Source organism: Microcaecilia unicolor, chromosome 3 (genome assembly GCF_901765095.1).
Source record: "Microcaecilia unicolor chromosome 3, aMicUni1.1, whole genome shotgun sequence".
Classification (NCBI taxonomy): domain Eukaryota; kingdom Metazoa; phylum Chordata; class Amphibia; order Gymnophiona; family Siphonopidae; genus Microcaecilia; species Microcaecilia unicolor.
In genome coordinates, this window is record NC_044033.1 from 194,026,023 (window position 1) to 194,046,241 (window position 20,219).

At 44.0% G+C, this 20,219-nt stretch overlaps 1 protein-coding gene across 2 annotated transcripts in view; it reads left to right on the forward strand.

Annotated features, from left to right (window-relative positions):
- The first annotated feature begins 2,616 nt into the window (after positions 1 to 2,616).
- The window catches only part of MRI1 (methylthioribose-1-phosphate isomerase 1), a 31,244-nt gene continuing 13,641 nt past the window's right edge, over positions 2,617 to 20,219 (forward strand). Inside the window, exons 1-5 of one of the 2 annotated variants that reach the window (XM_030196891.1) lie at positions 2,619 to 3,012; positions 11,447 to 11,682; positions 13,721 to 13,890; positions 14,049 to 14,225; positions 15,355 to 15,579. In XM_030196891.1, the coding sequence (XP_030052751.1) occupies positions 2,881 to 3,012; positions 11,447 to 11,682; positions 13,721 to 13,890; positions 14,049 to 14,225; positions 15,355 to 15,579 (940 nt within the window). In that variant the 5' untranslated portion in view covers positions 2,619 to 2,880. Of the gene's footprint in view, positions 3,013 to 11,446; positions 11,683 to 13,720; positions 13,891 to 14,048; positions 14,226 to 15,354; positions 15,580 to 20,219 lie in introns of both variants that reach the window. The other variant, XM_030196892.1, reaches the window with a different exon arrangement.

Here is a 20,219-nt window from a genome sequence, read left to right on the forward strand (position 1 = left end):
GCACGGACGGGGAGAGGGATCTTGGGGTGATAGTATCTGAGGACCTGAAGGCGACGAAACAGTGCGACAAGGCGGTGGCCGTAGCTAGAAGATTGCTAGGCTGTATAGAGAGAGGAGTGACCAGCAGAAGAAAGGAGGTTTTAATGCCCCTGTATAAGACGTTGGTGAGGCCCCACCTGGAGTATTGTGTTCAGTTTTGGAGGCCGTATCTTGTGAAGGATGTTAAAAAAATGGAAGCGGTGCAAAGAAAAGCTACGAGGATGGTATGGGATTTACGTTCCAAGACGTATGAAGAGAGGCTTGCTGACCTGAACATGTACACCCTGGAGGAAAGGAGGAACAGGGGTGATATGATACAGACGTTCAAATATTTGAATGGTATTAATCCGCAAACGAATCTTTTCCGGAGATGGGAAGGCGGTAGAACGAGAGGACATGAAATGAGATTGAAGGGGGGCAGACTCAGGAAAGATGTCAGGAAGTATTTTTTCACAGAGAGGGTGGTGAACGCTTGGAATGCCCTCCCGCGGGAGGTGGTGGAGATGAAAACAGTAACGGAGTTCAAACATGCATGGGATATGCATAGAGGAATCCTGTGCAGAAGGAATGGATCCTCAGAAGCTTAGCTGAAATTGGGTGGCGGAGCAGGTGGGGGAAAGAGGGGGTGGTGGTTGGGAAGCGAGGATAGGGGAGGGCAGACTTATACGGTCTGTACCAGAGCCGGTGCTGGGAGGCGGGAAATACTGCTGGGCAGACTTATATGGTCTGTGCCCTGAAAAGGACAGGTACAAATTCAATTCAAGGTAAGGTATATACACGAGTTTGTCTTGGGCAGACTGGATGGACCATGCAGGTCTTTTTCTGCCGTCATCTACTATGTTACTATGGATCCTCTGTGTTTATGCTGGGCTTTATCCCCCACCCCAAGACGCCTCTGTGCTTATCTTGGGCTTTACCCCTCTCCCCCCAGCTAAGGATACTCTGTGCTTCTACCAGGCTTTACACCTTACTGCACCCCCCCAACCCACCTCCATAGGAGACGGTGTAAAAGCCAGACCTGCGGGATCTTCCGGATCCAAGTACGACCTTAAGAGTGGAGCACGTCTTTGTTTTGACGGCCGCTGCTGCTTACAATATGCAGCAATCACCAGCCATAACCCAGCGCTGCGATTCTGTATTCCCCTCTTGCCGTGGCAAATCTTCAAGGAGGTGTAATAGACTGGAGTTTTCCTCCCCTCTCCAAGTTCCCCCAATTGTACATACCTCACATGTACCTCATTCTACCACAATTCACTTTGTAGTAGAATTCAAACCATGTATTTGTTCAGACCGAAATTGGCTAATGCCGATAACGGCAATATGTAAGCCACATTCAGCAAAAAGGTGGGAAAATGTGGGATACAAATGCAACAAACAAATCAACAATAAAGAATTACAATGCAGATGCAGCAACTCATAGGTTTGTTTGTTTGCTTGCTTTATTTATTTTGAGTGAATGGCAATGACGGCAGCGAGGGGGAGTGGAAACAGAGATTAACCAAATTGGCTTCCTTGCTTACATTGGACAGATAGGCTCACTTCCACTCCAGTCTATTGTACCTCTTTATTTAACTTTTTAAAAGATTTGTGCAGTGCTGGGTTATGGCTTGTGATCACTGCATACTGTAAGCAGTAGCGGCCGTGAAAACACAGAAGCCCTCCTTTTGTTATTAAACCTTATTTTAAGCTTGAGAATGCCCGATCTGCTAAGTTACGCCCCCTGTGATGTAATGTACCGTCCTACCTACGGAGGATCGCAACTTTTAAGGAGCACAAGATTAGTAAGGCAATAGGAGGATCCCGGGAGAATAATCCTCACCGTTAACTACATCTGCTGTCTTCTAAAAACATTTATTCTGGAGGCTTATATAAAATGTCGACATGTAAACGACTGGGCAAAGAAAAAAAATGAACTTTTAAAGGTTTTTAAAATCGAATCCGGGAGGATCCCGCTGTATCCGTTTTTTTGTTTGTTTTGTTTTTTTTTTTTACCCTTTGCCCCTCCATAGCTAAGGATCCTCTGTGCATAGCTTGGGTTTTACCTTCCCTCCCAGTTAAGGATCCTGTGTTTATCCCAGATTCCCAGCCTTTGCTCTTCTGCTGGGGGAGGGGGAACGAGTGGTGGTGGGTGACCTTTAGAGTTGCATTTCCTTCTGCACTATGCAAAATCCAAAACGCCTGAAAAAGAGATCCACACCTAATATCCCGAGTATCCAATGCCAAGGAATTAGCAGCACAATTGTACAATCGTGTGTATATTTTATTACAAAAATTCAAATAAACTACCAGGAAAACTCCAGTAAACCTTTGGCCATTTGTCACGAGGTAGATTCAGAACCTCAGAACAAGACTCGCTAGATTAAATTATTTGTTAGAGTATTCATTAGTTCACGGCATGTAAGTATTAAAAAAAAATCAAACACAATTAGAAACAAGTATCAGCAGCAACATGCACCCACAGACAAGGCAAAACGCATGCGCCGTGTGTAGCGCTGCCTAGGTCCTCCTCTTACCCTGACGTAGAGGGGAAAGGCGAAACACATGCGCACCTTAAGCTCCTCCTTCTGACCTGATCGTTAACAGAGCGATCAGCTAACAATCAAAGCGGTGTTTTACTCGACCTTTGATTACATTGAAAATTTGGTTAACTATTCTGTTAGGAACCATGGTCTGAAGTAGGGTCTCTATGGCCAGTGCTCCACCCGAGGTGCTGAGAAATCTCTTCCGGTCACGTGCAGGGGAGTTGGCGTGAATATGTACCGGAGTCTCTTCCGGTCACGTGGAGAGGATGTATAGGTTTTGTATAGGAATTTTTCGGTCACGTGCAATGGGAGAGCCACGATGAGTTTGGAGTCTGTGCGGTACCGTCCGGGTTGTCTGGCGGTGCTGAATCAGCTGCTTCTACCTCATGAGAGCCGTTATGAGCCGGTGCGCAGCCTGCAGGAGGCCTGGGAAGTTATCCGTTCTATGAAGGTAAGAACAGACCAGGCCTCCAGATATCCTCACTGACAATTAGTTTCCTCAGATCATTCTCTTCCTTCATCTTCATAATCATGAATCTCTTACTGCCCCATCCCTTAGATTATTCATAAGTACATAAGTGTTTTCCATACTAGGACAGACAGAGGTCCATCAAGCCCAGTATCCTGTTTCCAACAGTGGCCAGTCCAGACCACAAGTACCTGACAAGATCCCAAAACTGTACAAGTCCATTTTAATAATAGGGAAAGGGAAATGGGACTTGATATGCCGCCTTTCTGAGGTTCTTGCAACAACATTCAAAAAAGTTTACATATATTCAGGTACTTACTTTTTTACCAGTGGCAATGGAGGGTTAGGTTAAGTGACTTGCCCAGAGTTACAAGGAGCTGCAGTGGGAATCGAAACCAGTTCCCCAGGTTCAAAGTCCACAGCACTAACCACTAGGCTACTCCTTTTCTTTTAGGAAGCTATCTAAACTTTTTTTAAAACCCTGCTGAGCTAACTGCTTTTACCACATTCTCTGGCAATGAATTCGAGTTTAATTACACACTGAGCAAAGAAATATTTTCTCTGATTTCGTTGAAATTACTACTTTGTAGCTTCATTGTGTGCTCCCTAGTCCTAGTATTTTTGGAATGAGTAAACAAGCGAGTCCTTAGCGTCCCTTCCGGACCGGACCAGGATTGGACTGATGGGTTGTGCTCGCCTACCAGCAGGTGGGAGACTGAGAAAAAACTTCTGACTCTAGAGAGCCAATAGAAGCCCTGGCCATGTGACCTTAGCCTCAGTATTTTCTCAGTCTCCCAGCAGGTAGGAAGTGAGCCCATTAGTCTCTCTCCTTTTCTCTTTAGATATTACAGATATTTGTGATAATTCTTCTGTGCCTGGAATCTTATTTAGAGGCTTGACAGGTTTCCTTTTCTCTTCTTTCTTTGACAGCCTCGGGGGTGTTAAACTCGGGTGTCTCGAGTCCACCCCCCCTTCCTCCCCCATCTCCCTGGCTTAGCAGGGAAGGGCCGTCCCTTTCTCTGGAAAGGTGTACCGTCTTTGGGAGAGGCAGCCACTTTTAACAGGTAGCTGCTTTAAAAGAATTAAATCAAATAAAAGGAAATTCAAAGAAGCAGCCTTTCTTTCCCCAGACTTCTAACGAGCAGGCAGCTCCAGTGTTGAAATTTACTACTTTGTAGCTTCATTGTGTGCTCCCTAGTCCTAGTATTTTTGGAATGAGTAAACAAGCGATTCATATCTACCCGTTCCACTGCACACAGTATTTTATATGCATCTTTCATTTCTCCCCTCAGCTGTCTTTTTTCCAAGCCGTTTCAGCCTTCCTCATAGGGAAGTTGTTCCATACCTTTTATCATTTTCGTTGGCCTTCTCTGTCCTTTTTTTTTAATTCCACTCTGTTTTTTGAGATAAGGTGACCAGAATTGCACACAGTATTCAAGGTGTGGTCACACCATGAATCAATACAAAGGGATTATAGCATCCTCATTTTTATTTTCCATTCCTTTCCTATTAATACCTAACATTCTATTTGCTCTCTTTGCTGCCGCGCTACACTGAGCAGAGGGTTTCAAAGTATCATCAACAATGACTCCTAGATCCTTTTCCTGGTTGGTGACTCCTAACGTGGAACCTTGCATCATGTAGCTGTAGTTCGGGTTCCTCTTTCCCATATGCATCACTTTGCAAGTGCTCACATTAAACATCCCAAAAAACTTCAAACTGCCCAGAATACAGCCGCCAGACTCATATTTGGAAAAGCCAAATATGAAAGCGCAAAACCACTAAGAGAGAAACTTCACTGGCTTCCACTGAAGGAACGCATTGTGTTCAAGATCTGCACGGTTGGTACACAAAATTATTCATGGCAGACGCCCCAATCTACATGCTAAACCTCGTAGACCTACCTCCCAGAAAACGCCACAAGATCATCCCGTAAATTTCTCAACCTGCAGTACCCAGCTGCCAAAGGACTTAAATACAAGATGATGCACGCCACTATCTTCTCTTACAAGAGCACGCAGATATGGAATGCATTACCTACAGACCTGAAAGCAATCAAAGAAACATCTATCTTTCGGAATCTCTGAAAACATTCTTCTTCAACAAGGCCTACAATGAGAACTTATTACCTCACTAAGTCCACTCAACTATGAGCGCAACACCCTCCTACAATTACCCTAACAACTCTCTTCCCTCACCCCTTCCTAAGCGCTACACATTACTAATTGTATCCGATATTCCTGTTATACAATGTTATCAATCTATGTAAGCCACATTGAGCCTGCAAATAGGTGTGGGAATGTGGGATACAAATGCAATAAATAAAATAAAATCATCTGCCATTTGGATACCCAGTCTCCCAGTCTCGTAAGGTCGTCTTGCAATTTTTCACAATCCTCTTGTGATTTAACAACTTTGAATAACTTTTGTGTTATTGGCAAAGTTAATTAACTCGCTAGTTATTCCCATATCTAGATCATGTATAAAAAAAAGTGTAAAAAGCAGCAGTCCCAACACAGATCCCACTATCTACCCTTCTCAAAACTGACCATTTATAACCCTACTCTCTGTTTTCTATCTTTAACCAGTAATAAGACACTATCTCCTATCCCATGACTTTCCAATTTCCTCTGGAGTCTTTCATGAGGTACTTTGTCAAATGCCTTTTGAAACTCCATATACACAATATTGACCAGCTCACCTTTATCCCACATGTCGTTCACCCCTTCAAAGAAATGTAGTAGATTGGTGAGGTAAGATTTCCCATATTGGCTTTTTCTCATTAATCTATGCTTTTGAATATGTTCTGTAATTTTGTTTTTTTATAATAGTCTCTATTATTTTGCCTGGCACCGATGTAAGCCTCACCGGTCTGTAATTTCCTGGATCACCTCTGGAACCCTTTTAAAAAATCTGCGTTACATTGGCCACCCTCCAATCTTCTGGTTCCATGCTTGATTTTAAAGATAAATTACATATTACTAATTGTTTTGCATGTTCATTTTTCAATTCTATCAATACTCTGGGATGTATACCATCTGGTCCTGGCGATTTGCTACTCTTCAATTTGTCAGATTGCCCCACACTCATAATCTGCTCTCTCTTGCTGCTCCCTAGATCATCTGCTCCCCCACTCACATAATCAGCTTTTTCTTAGTACTACCCCTGTCAAATTGCCCCACACTCATAATCTGCTCTCTTACTGCCCCCTAGATTATCTGCTCCCCCACTCTCATAATCAGCTTTTTCTTACTACTACCCCTTGACAAGCAGCTCCCTCTCACTGCCACCCAGATTATTTATTTTTATTTATTTAGATTAGATTGTAAGCTCCTTGGAGCAGGGACTGTCCTTTTTGTTAATCTGTACAGCGCTGCGTAACCCTAGTAGCACTCTAGAAGTGTTAAGTAGTAGTAGTAATTTGTTACATTTGTATCCCACATTTTCCCACCTATTTGCAGACTCAATGTGGCTTACATAATACCGAGAAGGCGTGTGCCAGGTCCGGTAAAAGAAACAAAAAGAAACAAATACAAGTGATATTGTGGACGAGTAAGATGCATGTGTTTCAAATACAGAGGGGTTCAAGGAGAGTGAAGGTTATAAAGTGTCCATTACGAGCTTTGTTTTTGCTTTGTTGCAGAGTGTGGGTATTTATGTTGGGTCGGTGGCATATGCATTTTTGAACAAGTAGGTTTTTAGTGATTTCCTGAAGTTTAGATGGTCGTATGTTGTTTTCACAGCTTTTGGCAGTGCGTTCCATAGTTGTGTGCTTATATAGGAGAGGCTGGATGCATAGGTTGCTTTGTATTTAAGTCCTTTGCAGTTTGGATAATGGAGGTTTAGGTATGTTTGAGATGATGTTTGTATTTCTGGATGGGAGGTCTGTAAGGCCTGTCATATATCCAAGGACTTGGCCGTAGATGATTTTGTGGACCAGGGTAAAGATTTTGAAAGTAGTACGTTCTTTGATTGGAAGCCAGTGCAGTTTTTCTCGGAGGGGTTTGGCACTGTCGAATCACGATTTGCCAAATATAAGCCTGGCTGCTGTGTTTTGAGCTGTCTGGAGTTTCTTAGAGAGTTGTTCTTTGCATCCAGCATAGATTGAGTTGCAGTAGTCTGCGTGACTTAGTACCATTGATTGTATTAGGTTGCGGAATATTTCCCTCGAGAAGAAAGGTTTTACACGCTTAAGTTTCCACATTGAATGGAACATTCCACGTTATGTGCTTCCCCTCTCTCATAATCAGCTTCTTCTTACTACCCCCAGATTTCTCCCTTCTGCTACCTTAATAGCCAGCTCATTTCCCCCTTCCCGCATCTTGAATATCAATTCCCTTTCACTGGCCCAGGTTACTTCACTCTGCTGCCCTGTAACTCCACCTGTCCTCACCACAGTAATCAGCCCACCTTGATTTTTACAGAAGCATATTGCTTGTAGCGTATATAGTTAACCTACAAAGGGGTTGACAACCCAGAATTCTGGGATAGCAGTATTAAAATAACACCCATCTATCATGGTCAGACAATTTTCTAATTAAATTTAACCTAAGTGACCACCTGAAACAAGTGGTATCTCCCAGAGTGTGGAAAGAGATCAAAGTAAGAAAAAAAAAAAGCTGACAGTTGGCTAGATCTATGTCAATCTGGATTCAGATCCGGTTAGGGAACAGAAACGGTCCTTGTATCCCTATTAGATGATCTTCACAGAAACAGAGAATTTGCCTCAGTATTAGTACTGCTAGATTTCTCAGCAGCTTTTGACACCGTGGATCACAATATTATGTTAGCACAATTGGCAAAAAACAGGTATCAATGGAACAGTACTTGCATGGTTCAGATCCTATCTATCAGACAGGCAACAGTCTGTAATGTTTGCCAGCAACTCATCACTACCATGGACACTGATCTGCAGGGTACCACAAGGATCGATACTGTCATCTATTTTGTTCAATATCTACCTCAAGCCACTAGTCGAGATGATTAGGTCAGTGGACACTCGGTTCTACATGTACATGGATGATGTGCAGCTGCTCATAACTATTGAACCTGACTTACCTATAGCCTTGAATAAACTGATTACCTGTTTAACATCAATTCAAGAATGGGCTAAGCACAACATACTTTGCCTGAACCCAAGTAAAACCGAGCTTTTCTGGGCCCCTAACACAAGTGGACACGTACCTGACATCAAAATTTCTTTTGGAAAGTATGAACTCCCCCTCAAATCACAAGTCAGGAACCTTGGAATAATTAGATTCAACACTTACTCTAATTCCCCAAATCCAACAACCTGCAAGAGCTGCTTCTGCTAGTTTGCGAAACCTACACTACCTCTCTCCTTACATCGAGAAGGAAAAATCTTATCCCAGATAACAGCAAGACTGAACTGTAATGCACTCTACAATGGTCTGACTACAAAGGGCCTGCACCGCTGCAGCAAGACTCAAAGAAGGTTGCAAGCGACGTGACCACATCACCCCATTTTTGCAAAAACTTCATTGGTACCAGTACAATACAGGGCTAAATTTAAAACTCTGTGTGATCTTAAAGGACATGGCCCCGAGTAGTTGAAGAATAGGATGATCCTCCACACACCTCCATGGACACTAAGGTCCTCCCATGGGGTATCCCTAACCATACTCTCTCCAAAAATATTACACAATGTGATACCCGCAAGCGAGCCATCTCTGGGGTAGCCCGCACACTCTGGAATGCACTCCCTGAAAGGCTCCGCTTAACATAAGACTATCTCTACTTCAGGAAGCAGGTGAAAGCTTTGCTCTTCACCCAGGCCTTTAATGAAAGAAGTAACTAACTTCTTAGTCTCTCTCTCTCACACACACAGGACATGTTTATCCACTCCTACCCTAGCTGAGATATTTAACCATCTCTCTGACCTCATGTAAGCAAAGATGTGTCCCTTTCTTTAAATTAGTCACCTTATTTTCTAACTCCTCTTACTCTCTTACCTATCTGTATGTTCCATCTTTTCTTATACCCTACGCTGTCTATTAAAATGTTCTATTATATATTGTTATCATTGTAAGTAGCATACTATGCTGTACTTTGTATTATTTGAATATTTTTACTGCTGTAATTGTCTGTTGCTTATGTTTGATTTATTCTTACTGTACACCGGCTTGAGTGAATTTTTTCAAAAAGGCAGTAAATAAATCCTGATAAATAAAAAATAGTAACTTAGATGACAGCAGATAAAAGGCCTGTATGGTGCATCCAGTCTGCCCAATAAGATAAACTCATTATATAAATAGAAGTCTGCCCAGCACCGGTTCTCCTACCTAATCTCCACTAAGCTTCTTTGGATCCAATCCTTCTAAACAGGATTCCTTTGTGTTTGTCCTAAGCATTTTTTTGTGTGCAGTGTCTTCTACACAGCGGGATAGAAACTTTTAGCTAAGAAGGAGGCATGAGCTTCTGGGTGAGAAATTGATATTGATGCTGATGTGGGTACAGAAATGGACATCACTTCAGAAGTTCTAAGGATCTGTTTATTTAGCAGCTGTGATTAACACCTTACTGTCTGAAGCTTGGCTGTGGGCAACACCTTGAGTATTATGTGCAGTTATGGTTGCCTGTCTCAAAGGTCAAGAGAAGAATGACAAAATTGATTGGGGGGTGGGATTAACCTCTGTTTTTAAGAGGAGAAGAGGTTTTTTTTGTTTTTTTTTTTTAAATAAAATCCTAAATGGGTTGGAACAATTAAACAGGGAAAAGTTGTTTTAACCTTTCAAACATTAAAAACAAGATCGAGAACATATGGTCAAGAGTTTGTTTTTTCCCTAATGCACCATGTAATTAATTAAGCTGTGGAATGTGGTCAAGGTTTCTAACAGAGCAAGGTTCAGAGTAGGTTTGGACAAAGAAAAGTCCATAAAAATGATTATCCAAGTAGACTTGGGTAACCACTGTTCATCCCTGAAAATGAGTTAGGAGAAACATATCTTTTGGGGATCTGCTGGACCAGGATTGGCCTTTGTTTGACACAGGATACTGGGTTCAATATACCTTAGTCTGACTTAACAAGGTTTTTGTTATGTATGGGAGATTTGGTGAGTTTACTTACCTGTAACTGGAGTTCTCCATGGATAGCAGGATAAGTCTATCATGCAGTGGTAATATCAACCGATGACACCATGGATGCATTTGGTATCCAAACCTTTCTAAGCTGTACGAAAGCAAATCTGGCCCTGGCACCATTAGATGGTGTCACCAGTGTGTGGCTGACTCATCCTGCTCGTCCATGGAGAACTCAAGGTGCTGGATCAGTACTGTCAGTATGATCAGGGGAAAATGTACCAAATCCAGTTTCAAGACAGCTACGCCTTTTTAAGCTTTCTTCTCCCCCATGACCCCCGACCTGTCTAAATACCAAAAAACAAATACCATGAGCATCCAGTGTTGGCATCTGCTCATTGTTAAGACTGACCTCTGGTGGCCAGATTTAGAGCGCATGACTTGAGATTCTGAGGGGAACCATTGGCCTGTTGGGCACTGAGCAGACTAGGAACAGTGGAAGGGCAGGATTATTAAAACAATGGAAAAATCACTGGACAATTGCAATTGAAGGCTCATACCCTTGGATTCTGTATTTGGCCATGGTCCTGAGATGTGCGCACAACTTGGTTAACGAGCAATAATTGACTGCTAACAACCAATTGACATTGATTGGCACCAGTCAGGATTTGCGCAACGCATTTGGCTGAGCGCTAGTCTGTAATACTTGGCGTCCAATTCAAGGGCGTGTGGCCACAAGAGGGGCGTTCCAAAAAGTAGCATGCATTGTTACAGAAGAATGGGTTCATGCATCCAACTCGGGCGTCAGGATTTACCCCAGGTTCAAGCAGTTATAAGTCTAGCGCCCTTTATAGGATGGCCATCAGCACCAATCTTTTTCGGGACCCATTTTTGAAGCGCCCTTTATCGAATTCAGCCCATAGTGCCAGAAGCCCTGTCTTGCTGCTACTGCTTCCGTGCTCCCCTAAACTTAAACCAGTTGCTGGTGATACCCTGGGGTACACCAGAAGCCTGTACTGAAACAGATCAAAATAATTTCGGTGTCACTTTACTTTTTACACCACCTATCAATCCATTTGTCTAAGCGGTTTATGGGATCAATTAAAATGGTTGTCAGAATTAAAAAAGTACATTAGGGAATTTCAGGGAGAATCAGATTTCTTTTGCTAAACTTGTTTGTTTTTGGTTTTACACGAGCCTTATCAAAAGGAACATTTAGGTAGGTTGATCCTTAAACGTCACCACATATCATGGATCCAGCTGGAGCTTCCACCTTCATTCTTATAGTGCTGGGAGGGAAGTGAGGGATTTAAACTGGAGTCTCGCCCCCACCATACAGATCATCGGAGGTCTGACATTGTGACCTGGGACCTTACAGGTGCGAGGGGCCCCAGCCATTGCCATTGTGGGTTGCCTGAGCCTGGCTGTGGAGTTACAGCGCATTGAAGTGAAGGAGAAGGATCAGCTAGTGACCTTTATTCTGGATTCCCTTAAGTTCCTTGTCACTTCCCGGCCAACAGCCGTCAACATGGCCAAAGCAGCAGAAGAGCTGTCTGTGTTTGTGCACCTGGAGGCGGCGCGGGCAGATGCCACCTCTGAAAGCATCCGGAAGAGGTAAGCAAAGAATTTTCCCCTTCTCTGGGGGTGAAAAGGAAACTGCTTTAGAACTGCACACAGTAGTTGAGATGTGATCACAGAGACGTGATTTTATTCTCCATTTTTCTATTACTTTCATAATCATTCCTAACTCCTTGGTTATTTGTTTTTTTTTCTTTTTATAAACTACTGCCCACTCAGCAGAGATCATAACGTCCAGAATGAGGCCAAATTCTTTTCCTGGCTGGTGACCCCTAATACTGAACCCAGCAGTGTATAAGAATATTTAGCAGTGTTTTTTTCTATATATCATTTTGCGCTTGTGAAAATAAAATTTTATCTGCCTCTTAATTTAATTTAAAAACTTATATCCCACATTGAACAATTCACTAGACCATCTAGTGCAGATTGCAAACATCATTCTCATCCAACTCCTCAGTCTCACAAGATCTTCTGTAGTTCCTCACAATCAGCTTGTAATGTAATTTGAGTCTTTTTTGCAGATTTGATCACCTCACTGTTTACATCCATTTCTAGATTAATGAAAATGTTAAAAATCAGCCACACACTGATGATGTCGTTCAGCATTGCCATGGATGGATTAACTCTCCTAGAACTCAGAAGGGCCATTTATCAGCCATATTCGCACAGTGCCTCTCCATTTCCTCTCTAGTCTGCTATGTATTCCTTGTTAGTCACGAAGTGACATACTCCCCAGTGGTCAGGAAATGATAATCTGGGTTCCTCCAAGAACTCCTCCCCCTTCTATCCTAGGTAAGAAACTATCATTAGCTACTTTTCTTTCACTCTAGAAAATAGCTGTCTAACTTCTTCTTCCAACAGAAGAGAATTAGAACTTTTCCCTAGAAAAAGAAGTCTCCAGGAAAATTGTTCTGTAACCACAAAGCTGCCTTTTCACTCCTAACTGCTTTTACCACAATCTCTGACAAGGAATTCCAGAGTTTAATTACACGTTGAATGAAGAAGTATTTTCTTCAGTTTGTTTTAAATTTACTACTTAATAGCTTAATTGTATGCCCCCCAATCTTAGTATTTTTTTTTTTTTGAAAGAGTAAACATGTGATTCACGTCTACCCGTTTCACACCACTCAGTATTTTATAGACCTCTTTCATATCTCCCTCAGCCATCTCTTCTCCAAGCTGAAGAGCCTGCCTTTCATTTTTCAGAACTCCCATGGTGCCATCCAGTCCTGGTGATTTGCTGCCATTTAGTTCGTCAGTTTGCATCCTCCCAGTTCACCATGATTTGCTTCAGTTCCTCTGAGTCATCACCTTCAAAAATGTTACAGGCACAGTAAACAGTGACGCAAAAAATTAATTTAGCTTTTTTGCTATGGCCTGGTCCTCCCCAAGTTCCTCTTTTGCCCCTTAAGTACAGGTTTCTATGGGCTTCTGCCCCCTTGGGAAGGTTCTTTATATATTTGTTTTTGACCTGCTTAAGAAGTGATCGCTTGTCTCATCTGGCACCTCCTGGTTTGATCATTTCATTAAGCAAATCCTAATTTCCTTAATGTGTGTTTCTTCTGATGGCTGACTGCTGTGCAGAAGGGTGGGGTTCAATTCCTGAGTCCCTGCTCTTTCACAATGCTAACTGGGTGCATGCATAACAGCTTCCAGAGAGAGCTGTAGTCTGTGGCTCAGGACTATCTCTACAATTGGTATGCTACACTGGAAGAAATTAAAATCACAGCTAGTTATAGATGAAAGCTGAACCTGAAACTGTTTTCTAATTGAGCTACGAGTCCAAGGAACTACAAAGCCAAATGTGAATATTTCCAGCAAGGTGCAGATGTAACATACAGAGGAAGTCAGAGCCTGGCTCTGGGTCCTTTCAGCCTATAGACTGCATGCTGACCAGAAATGACATGTGAGTGGCAGGTGCTCAGGAACTTGTGATGGCAGTAGTGTCTGGACGACCAAGTGTGGTCAATCTTTCTATCTGTTGCCCTTTCCTTGCTGCAGGGGGGATGGGGTTGGTTGGAAGAAGATCTCATTGCTTCATTGTATAATGGTAATATCTTTGTTCGCTTCTTAGCGTGATCCAGTGGGCAGAGGACCTTCTGACAAAGGATGTGGAGGACAATAAGAAGATCGGGGACTATGGAGCTCAGCATCTCCTCCAGAGAGTCCCAGGGCAGCCAGTCACCATCCTGACCCACTGTAACACTGGATCACTGGCCACTGCTGGCTATGGCACGGCTCTGGGTGAGAGGTCGTGCATGAGGGGTAGGCCACCTGTGTTTAGGCCACAGGTTCTGTAGAGAAGCAGGTCGAGTCCTTTATAATATCACATTCATGATACATTATGTGAAGATCTGTAGGAAGGAGCTGCCTTTACCCTGTATTTAATATTGATTGTTTAGGTGTGATTCGTTCTCTGCACATGATGGGCCATCTGGCGCATGTTTACTGCACAGAAACCAGGCCCTATAACCAAGGCGCGAGACTCACTGCATATGAATTGGTGTATGAGAAGATACCTGCCACGCTCATCGCTGACAGTATGGTCTCCGTGGCTATGAAGGAGAAGGGCGTGTCAGGTGTGTACAGCAACGGCATGATGGTCCCAGTACATCTCAGGACATAGGAATTACCAGAGTGGGTCAGATCAATGGGCCTCTAGCCCAGTATCCTGTTTCCAACAGTAGCCAGCCTAGGTCACAAGTAGCAATGTGCCTTGCAACCAACTCCAGGGATAAGCAGTGGCTTTCCCTATGTTTATCTTAATGGTTAATGGACTTAAGGTAAACCTTAAATCTAGGGAAGGCTAAAGGTAATGGTCATGCATTTGATATGCCACCTCTCTTTGATACAAAGTGATTTGCATATACAGTGAAACCTCGGTTTTCGTCGATAATCCGTCCGAAAACAATCGGCGAAATCCAAAACTGACGAAAACCGAGGCAATTAACTAGGACGCCCAAAATCGGGAGAAGGACGTCCATCTTCCAATACAAATTGGGAGATGGACGTCCTTCTTTTTCGACGAAATCCGAGGCAACCGACGAAAACCAAGACAAATTTCTAGTCGAGAAAAATCAACGAAATCCAAAACCGACGAAAACCGAGGTATCACTTGTATTGAGATACTTTCTCTGTCCCTCGTCTGGTTTGGGCCTGGGGCAATGGAGGGTTTAGTGACTTGCCCTAGGTCGCAAGGAGTTGCCGGCACACTGCAGTAACCATTAGGCCACTCGTCGTCAGTGATCACAAAATGGATACCCAATAAGGTAAGTGACAGTCTGTCCACATCTGTTCAGCTGTGTCAAATTTTACAGCTAATTATTACCGGCTGATTTGGGATCTGAAAGTTAGAGGTGTTTGTTTTACAGCATAAGTCTGGGTGGGAAACCTGCTGAAAATTGTGACGGCTCTGATGATTCTGCTGTAAATACACAAGTGGTTCAGCAGCTGGATAAAACACTAAGGGGCTCATTTCTAAAGCACACAGACTTAGAACAATTGTAACCTATATAACTTTGTAAGTCTGTTCTATGAAAATGAGCCTCTAAAAGCCAAGGGGTGAAAAGGAGCCCTGTTCACGGAGGGTGAAGTTAACACCAGACCAAGCTGCTACTGAACTTGTGGTCTGTAAACCTAACCTCTGTGGGTCTGTGTTTGCTAATCTGTAACCTGCTCTGAGTTTCTCCCTTTTTTGCTGGCTTGTAGCTGTCATCGTGGGAGCAGACAGAGTTGTGGCAAATGGTGACACAGCAAACAAAGTTGGTACCTATCAGCTGGCCATTGCTGCCAAGCACCATGGCATTCCATTCTACGTGGCAGCCCCCAGCACGTCGTGTGACCTGAGCCTAGAGGATGGGGGGCACATTGTGATTGAGGAGAGACCTAGTCAAGAGCTGACTGACGTGAATGGAAAGCGGATTGCTGCCCAAGGTAAGGGAGGGTCTCTGTCAACATTGCTGTGTGTGTTCTTTGCATGTGCTGCTTCATTAGTAATAGAGATTCAGAATGTCCTCCAGGGGGTGGATCTCTCTCCTTCTTCTCCTCCTGTACCCTCCTCCAGCATAGAATAGATCACTCTCTCCTCCCCATAGCATAGAACAGTCCCGCCCTCCCCCCCACAACCTCAAGCTTTTGCAGACCTACCTCTTTAGGAAATTCTGTGAGTAAAATATGCACTAATCATTCTGGACAACAATACACAACACAACCTCTAACTGTAACACATCTTTTCATTTAAGAAATGAACTAAGACACTATTCAATACGCACTAATAGTTACCTTGCCAACCACTGTAAAGTGAAGATACATACCTGAAGCAGGTATTCTCCGAGGACAGCAGGCTGAGTGTTCTCATGATTGGGTCGTCGTCCACGACGGCTCAGGAGACCTGCAAAATTTGTATAGCAAAACGAAGAACTCTCCAGAACGCTCCGTCGTGCAGGCAGAGCACACCGCAGATGCGCAAACGGCTTCCCGCCCGCGACGCAAGCGTGCCCTCCTCAGTTTAATAAAAAGCAAAACAGAGAACTGGAACAACTCCAAAGGGGAGGAGGGTGGGTTTGTGAGAACAATCAGCCTGCTGTCCTCGGAGAATACCTGCTACAGGTATGTATCTTCACTTTCTCTGAGGACAAGCAGGCTGCTTGTTCTCACGATTGGGGTATCCCTGGCAGCCAGGCTCACTCAAAATGAACATTGGTCAATTGGGCCTCGCAACGGCGAGGACATAACCGAGATTGACCTGAAAAGAAACACAACTAAGTGGGAGTGCAGCCTAGAACAGAACAAAAATGGGCCTAGGAAGGTGGAGTTGGATTCTAAACACCGAACAGATTCTGCAGCACCGACTGCCCATACCAACTGTCGCGTCAGGTATCCTGCTGAAAGCAGTAGTGAGGTGTGAATGTGTGAACTGATGACCATGTTGCAGCCTTGCAAATCTCTTCAATGGAGACTGACTTTAAGTGAGCCACCGACGCAGCCATGGCTCTGACATTATGACCCATGACGTGGCCCTCTAGAGTCAGCCCAGCTTGGGCATAAATAAAGGATATACAATTCGCTAGCCAATTAGAGATTGTGCGTTTTCCGATGGCGACTCCCCTCCTGTTGAGATCAAAAGAAACAACTGGGTGGACTGTCTGTAGGGCTTTGTCCGCTCCACGTAAAAGGCCAATGCTCTCTTACAGTCCAAGGTGTGCAACTTGTCTTCACCAGGGCGGATATGAGGACAGGGAAAGAATGTTGGCAAGACAATTGACTGGTTCAGATGGAACTCCGACACCACCTTCGGCGAGAACTTAGGGTGAGTGCGGAGGACTACTCTATTATGATGAAACTTAAAATAAGGTGCATGCACTACCAGCCACCAAGAAAATGACCTTCCAGGTCAAGTACTTCAGATGGAAGGAATTCAGTGGCTCAAAAGGAGCTTTCATCAGCTGAGTGAGAACGACGTTGAGATCCCATGACACTGGTGGAGGTTTGACTGGGGGCTTTGACAAAAGCAAACCTCTCATGAAGTGAACAACTAAAGGCTATCCAGAGATAGGTTTACCCTCTACAAGTTGAAGCTATAGCCTCCGATTTCTCTAAATTCAAACGTAGGCCCGCATAGTCCCCAAATTCTGAGAAGATCTCCAGTAAGGCCGCTAAAGACTCCCATGGATTTGTTAAATGGACCAGAATATCATCGGCAAAGGCCGCCACTTTAAAAACCTCCCTGCCTATCTCTACCCCAGCCACCTCCGGATGTTCCTCGATACCTCTCAATAATGGGTCCAATGTCAACACAAATAAAAGGGGCGATAAAGGACAACCCTGTCGGGTTCCCCGGCCTATCTCAAAATCCTCTCTTTCAATCTCATTAACCGATGTTCTTGTCTTCGGATTCGAGTACAAAGCTTTTATCCCTGATAGAAATCTACCCGTATTTCTGTAGTACTGCATATAAAAAACTCCAGTACACTCGGTCGAAAGCTTTCTCAACGTCGAATCTTACTAACAGAGAATCTTTATTCCCCCAACACCTGGCTTCTAATGAGGTCAAAACCTTCCGAACGTTTTTGACAATCGTCCGTCCTCTCACAAATCCGACTTGAGAGTCCTGTATTAGTTTTGGCAAAACTCTCGCTAATCTATTCGCCATTATCTTAGCCATCAGTTTCACCTCGTAGTTCAACAGCAAAATAGGCCTATAAGATTCAGCTAGTTCCGGATCTTTCCCCTTCTTGGGAATCACGATGATACAAGCAGTGTTCAGGGCAGGAGGCATCTGTTCCTTATCTACTAGGACATTTAACATATTTGTCAATGGTTGTACTATCTCCTCCCCCATGATTTTATAAAATTCTGCCCTATAACCATCCATGCCCGGTGCTTTAGCCAACACACTTTGGTTAGTAGCTGATAGTACCTCTGCCGTTATAGGGCAATTAAGCCGCTACTCATCTTGCAGCGAAATCAGCAGCATCCTAATTTGATTTAGATAGAAATCCCCCGATAAGCCTTCATCTTGTGGAGCCTCATACAGCCGTTTATAATAACTGTAAAAAATCTCACTGATATAACGATCCGTGTGAACCCGGTCTCCCTGACTCGTCTTCATAGCTAAGATCCTTGCCCTGCCTTGCTTAGCCGCTACAAGACGTGCCATCAGCCGACCCCCTTTATTCCCATACTTAAAGAGTTGGTATTTATAATAAATCTGCGACTTCAAGGCCCTTTGGTGGAGGAGTTCATTTAATGCCATCTGTAGTGTCATTAATTGCTGTCTATTCGCCGAGGAGGGTATCTGACCGTACCTTCTCCTAGCGGTGCTTAATTTTTGGCTCAACCGCAGTACTTCTCGATCTCTAGCCTTGCGTTTATGCGACATATAGCTAATGATCTCACCACAGAATACTGCCTTAGCCGCCTCCCAATACAGTAACCGGTCTCTGACATGTCCTTTATTGTGAAGCTTATAATCCTGCCAACACTTATGAATTAAGGCCTTAAATACCTGGTCCCGATATAGCTCTATTGGAAATACCAAGCGCCATTTTGTTCTCCTCACCTCCTTTTGTGACCAGCTCATTTCCACCCAGGCATGATCGGAAATCACATAAGTTCCCAAAGCCGACCGTGCCACTGACCCAAACAATTGCTCTGAAATCAACAAATAATCAATACGAGCTTGTGTGCCATGTGCCCGGGAGAGATGCGTATAGTCCTTCTCCTGTGGGTGGAGTATCCGCCAAATGTACACTAGCCCCACCTGGTGGCAGAGATTAGGCAGCCCTCGAGCCTCCTGTCTAAGATCATTCATCCGAGGCCCTGTGCTATCTACCAAAGGGTCCATCACCATGTTGAAATCCCCGCCTACTATTATGGGCAAGGAAGCTCCCGCTATCAGTTTTGACGTAACCACTTTATAAAATTTCTGGTCGTATTGGTTCGGGGCATACACATTCCCAAACAGAATTTTTTGGCGTTTAATACTAGCCTCACATAGCAGGAATCTCCCGGGTCAACGAAATGTAAATCTAGCTTATCTACTACTCCTTTTCTAAACAGAATGGCAACCCCCCCCCCCCCCCCTTTTTCCCTGGGCTGCTGTGGGGACACACTCCTCCACCCACCAGGTTCGTAGTTTAGCATGTTCCAGATTTGATAAATGGGTTTCCTGAAGTAAAGCAATGTCTACTTTGTGTCTTTGCAAAATCTTAGTTCATTGAATAGGAGATGCCTCCTATGTTCCATGTAACCACTTTCAGGGTCCCATATTCACATATGTTATAATCTCACCAGATACATACCATTCCTGCGAAAGAAAGGGGTGTCCCAGCCACCACCCCCTCCAACCTCCCTATTGAACTTCCTTTTCTCCCACCTAAACCCATCCATCCTGGTCCCCCAGATTCCTGTGTTGTCCTTGAAACCCCCAAGTCCCCATATGAGACCATCACGCTTAACGCCACTTACCCCCAACCCCTCTTTTAAACAAAACTCAGTAACATCCTCACTTCCCCAATGGCTCCCCAACAGTTCAAACAGCAATATGTCCATTAGTCCGATTCAAAAAGGAAAAAAAGAGGAAAAAAAAAAAAAACCTCATCCCAGTTCCAATGTAGTCTCCAGGTTCCCGATAAGTAACTTCCTCCCAGCCCATTACCAGTAAAGGCCTCAAGGACTCGTACATCGGTGGTGCCTCGAGTATGGCTAGTCCAGCGCATCAAATATCCATCTTGACTCCAAGGCACAGGTACTAGTGGGAATTCCACTCTAGCTTTTCAACATTTGCACCCTTGTTAACCACAGCAGACATCTCAATTACAGATAAGCATTCACGTTCTGCAAGACCGCCAGAAAGGATCGCCGATTGTCCGCTCAGAGCTACTGCCCGTTTTGCCCCACTCCCCAGTATTGTGCAGACCCCCCCCCCCCCCCCCCCAACTTGGTCCGGGCCTCCACAGTGGGCCAAATAGGATGTGTGCTGGTGTAAACCTCTTAGAACATCAAATTTGTAAGTCCACCACTACTAGATCATCCAAATCTCGTAGCTCTTACTTCCACAGAACAGCCTTTAA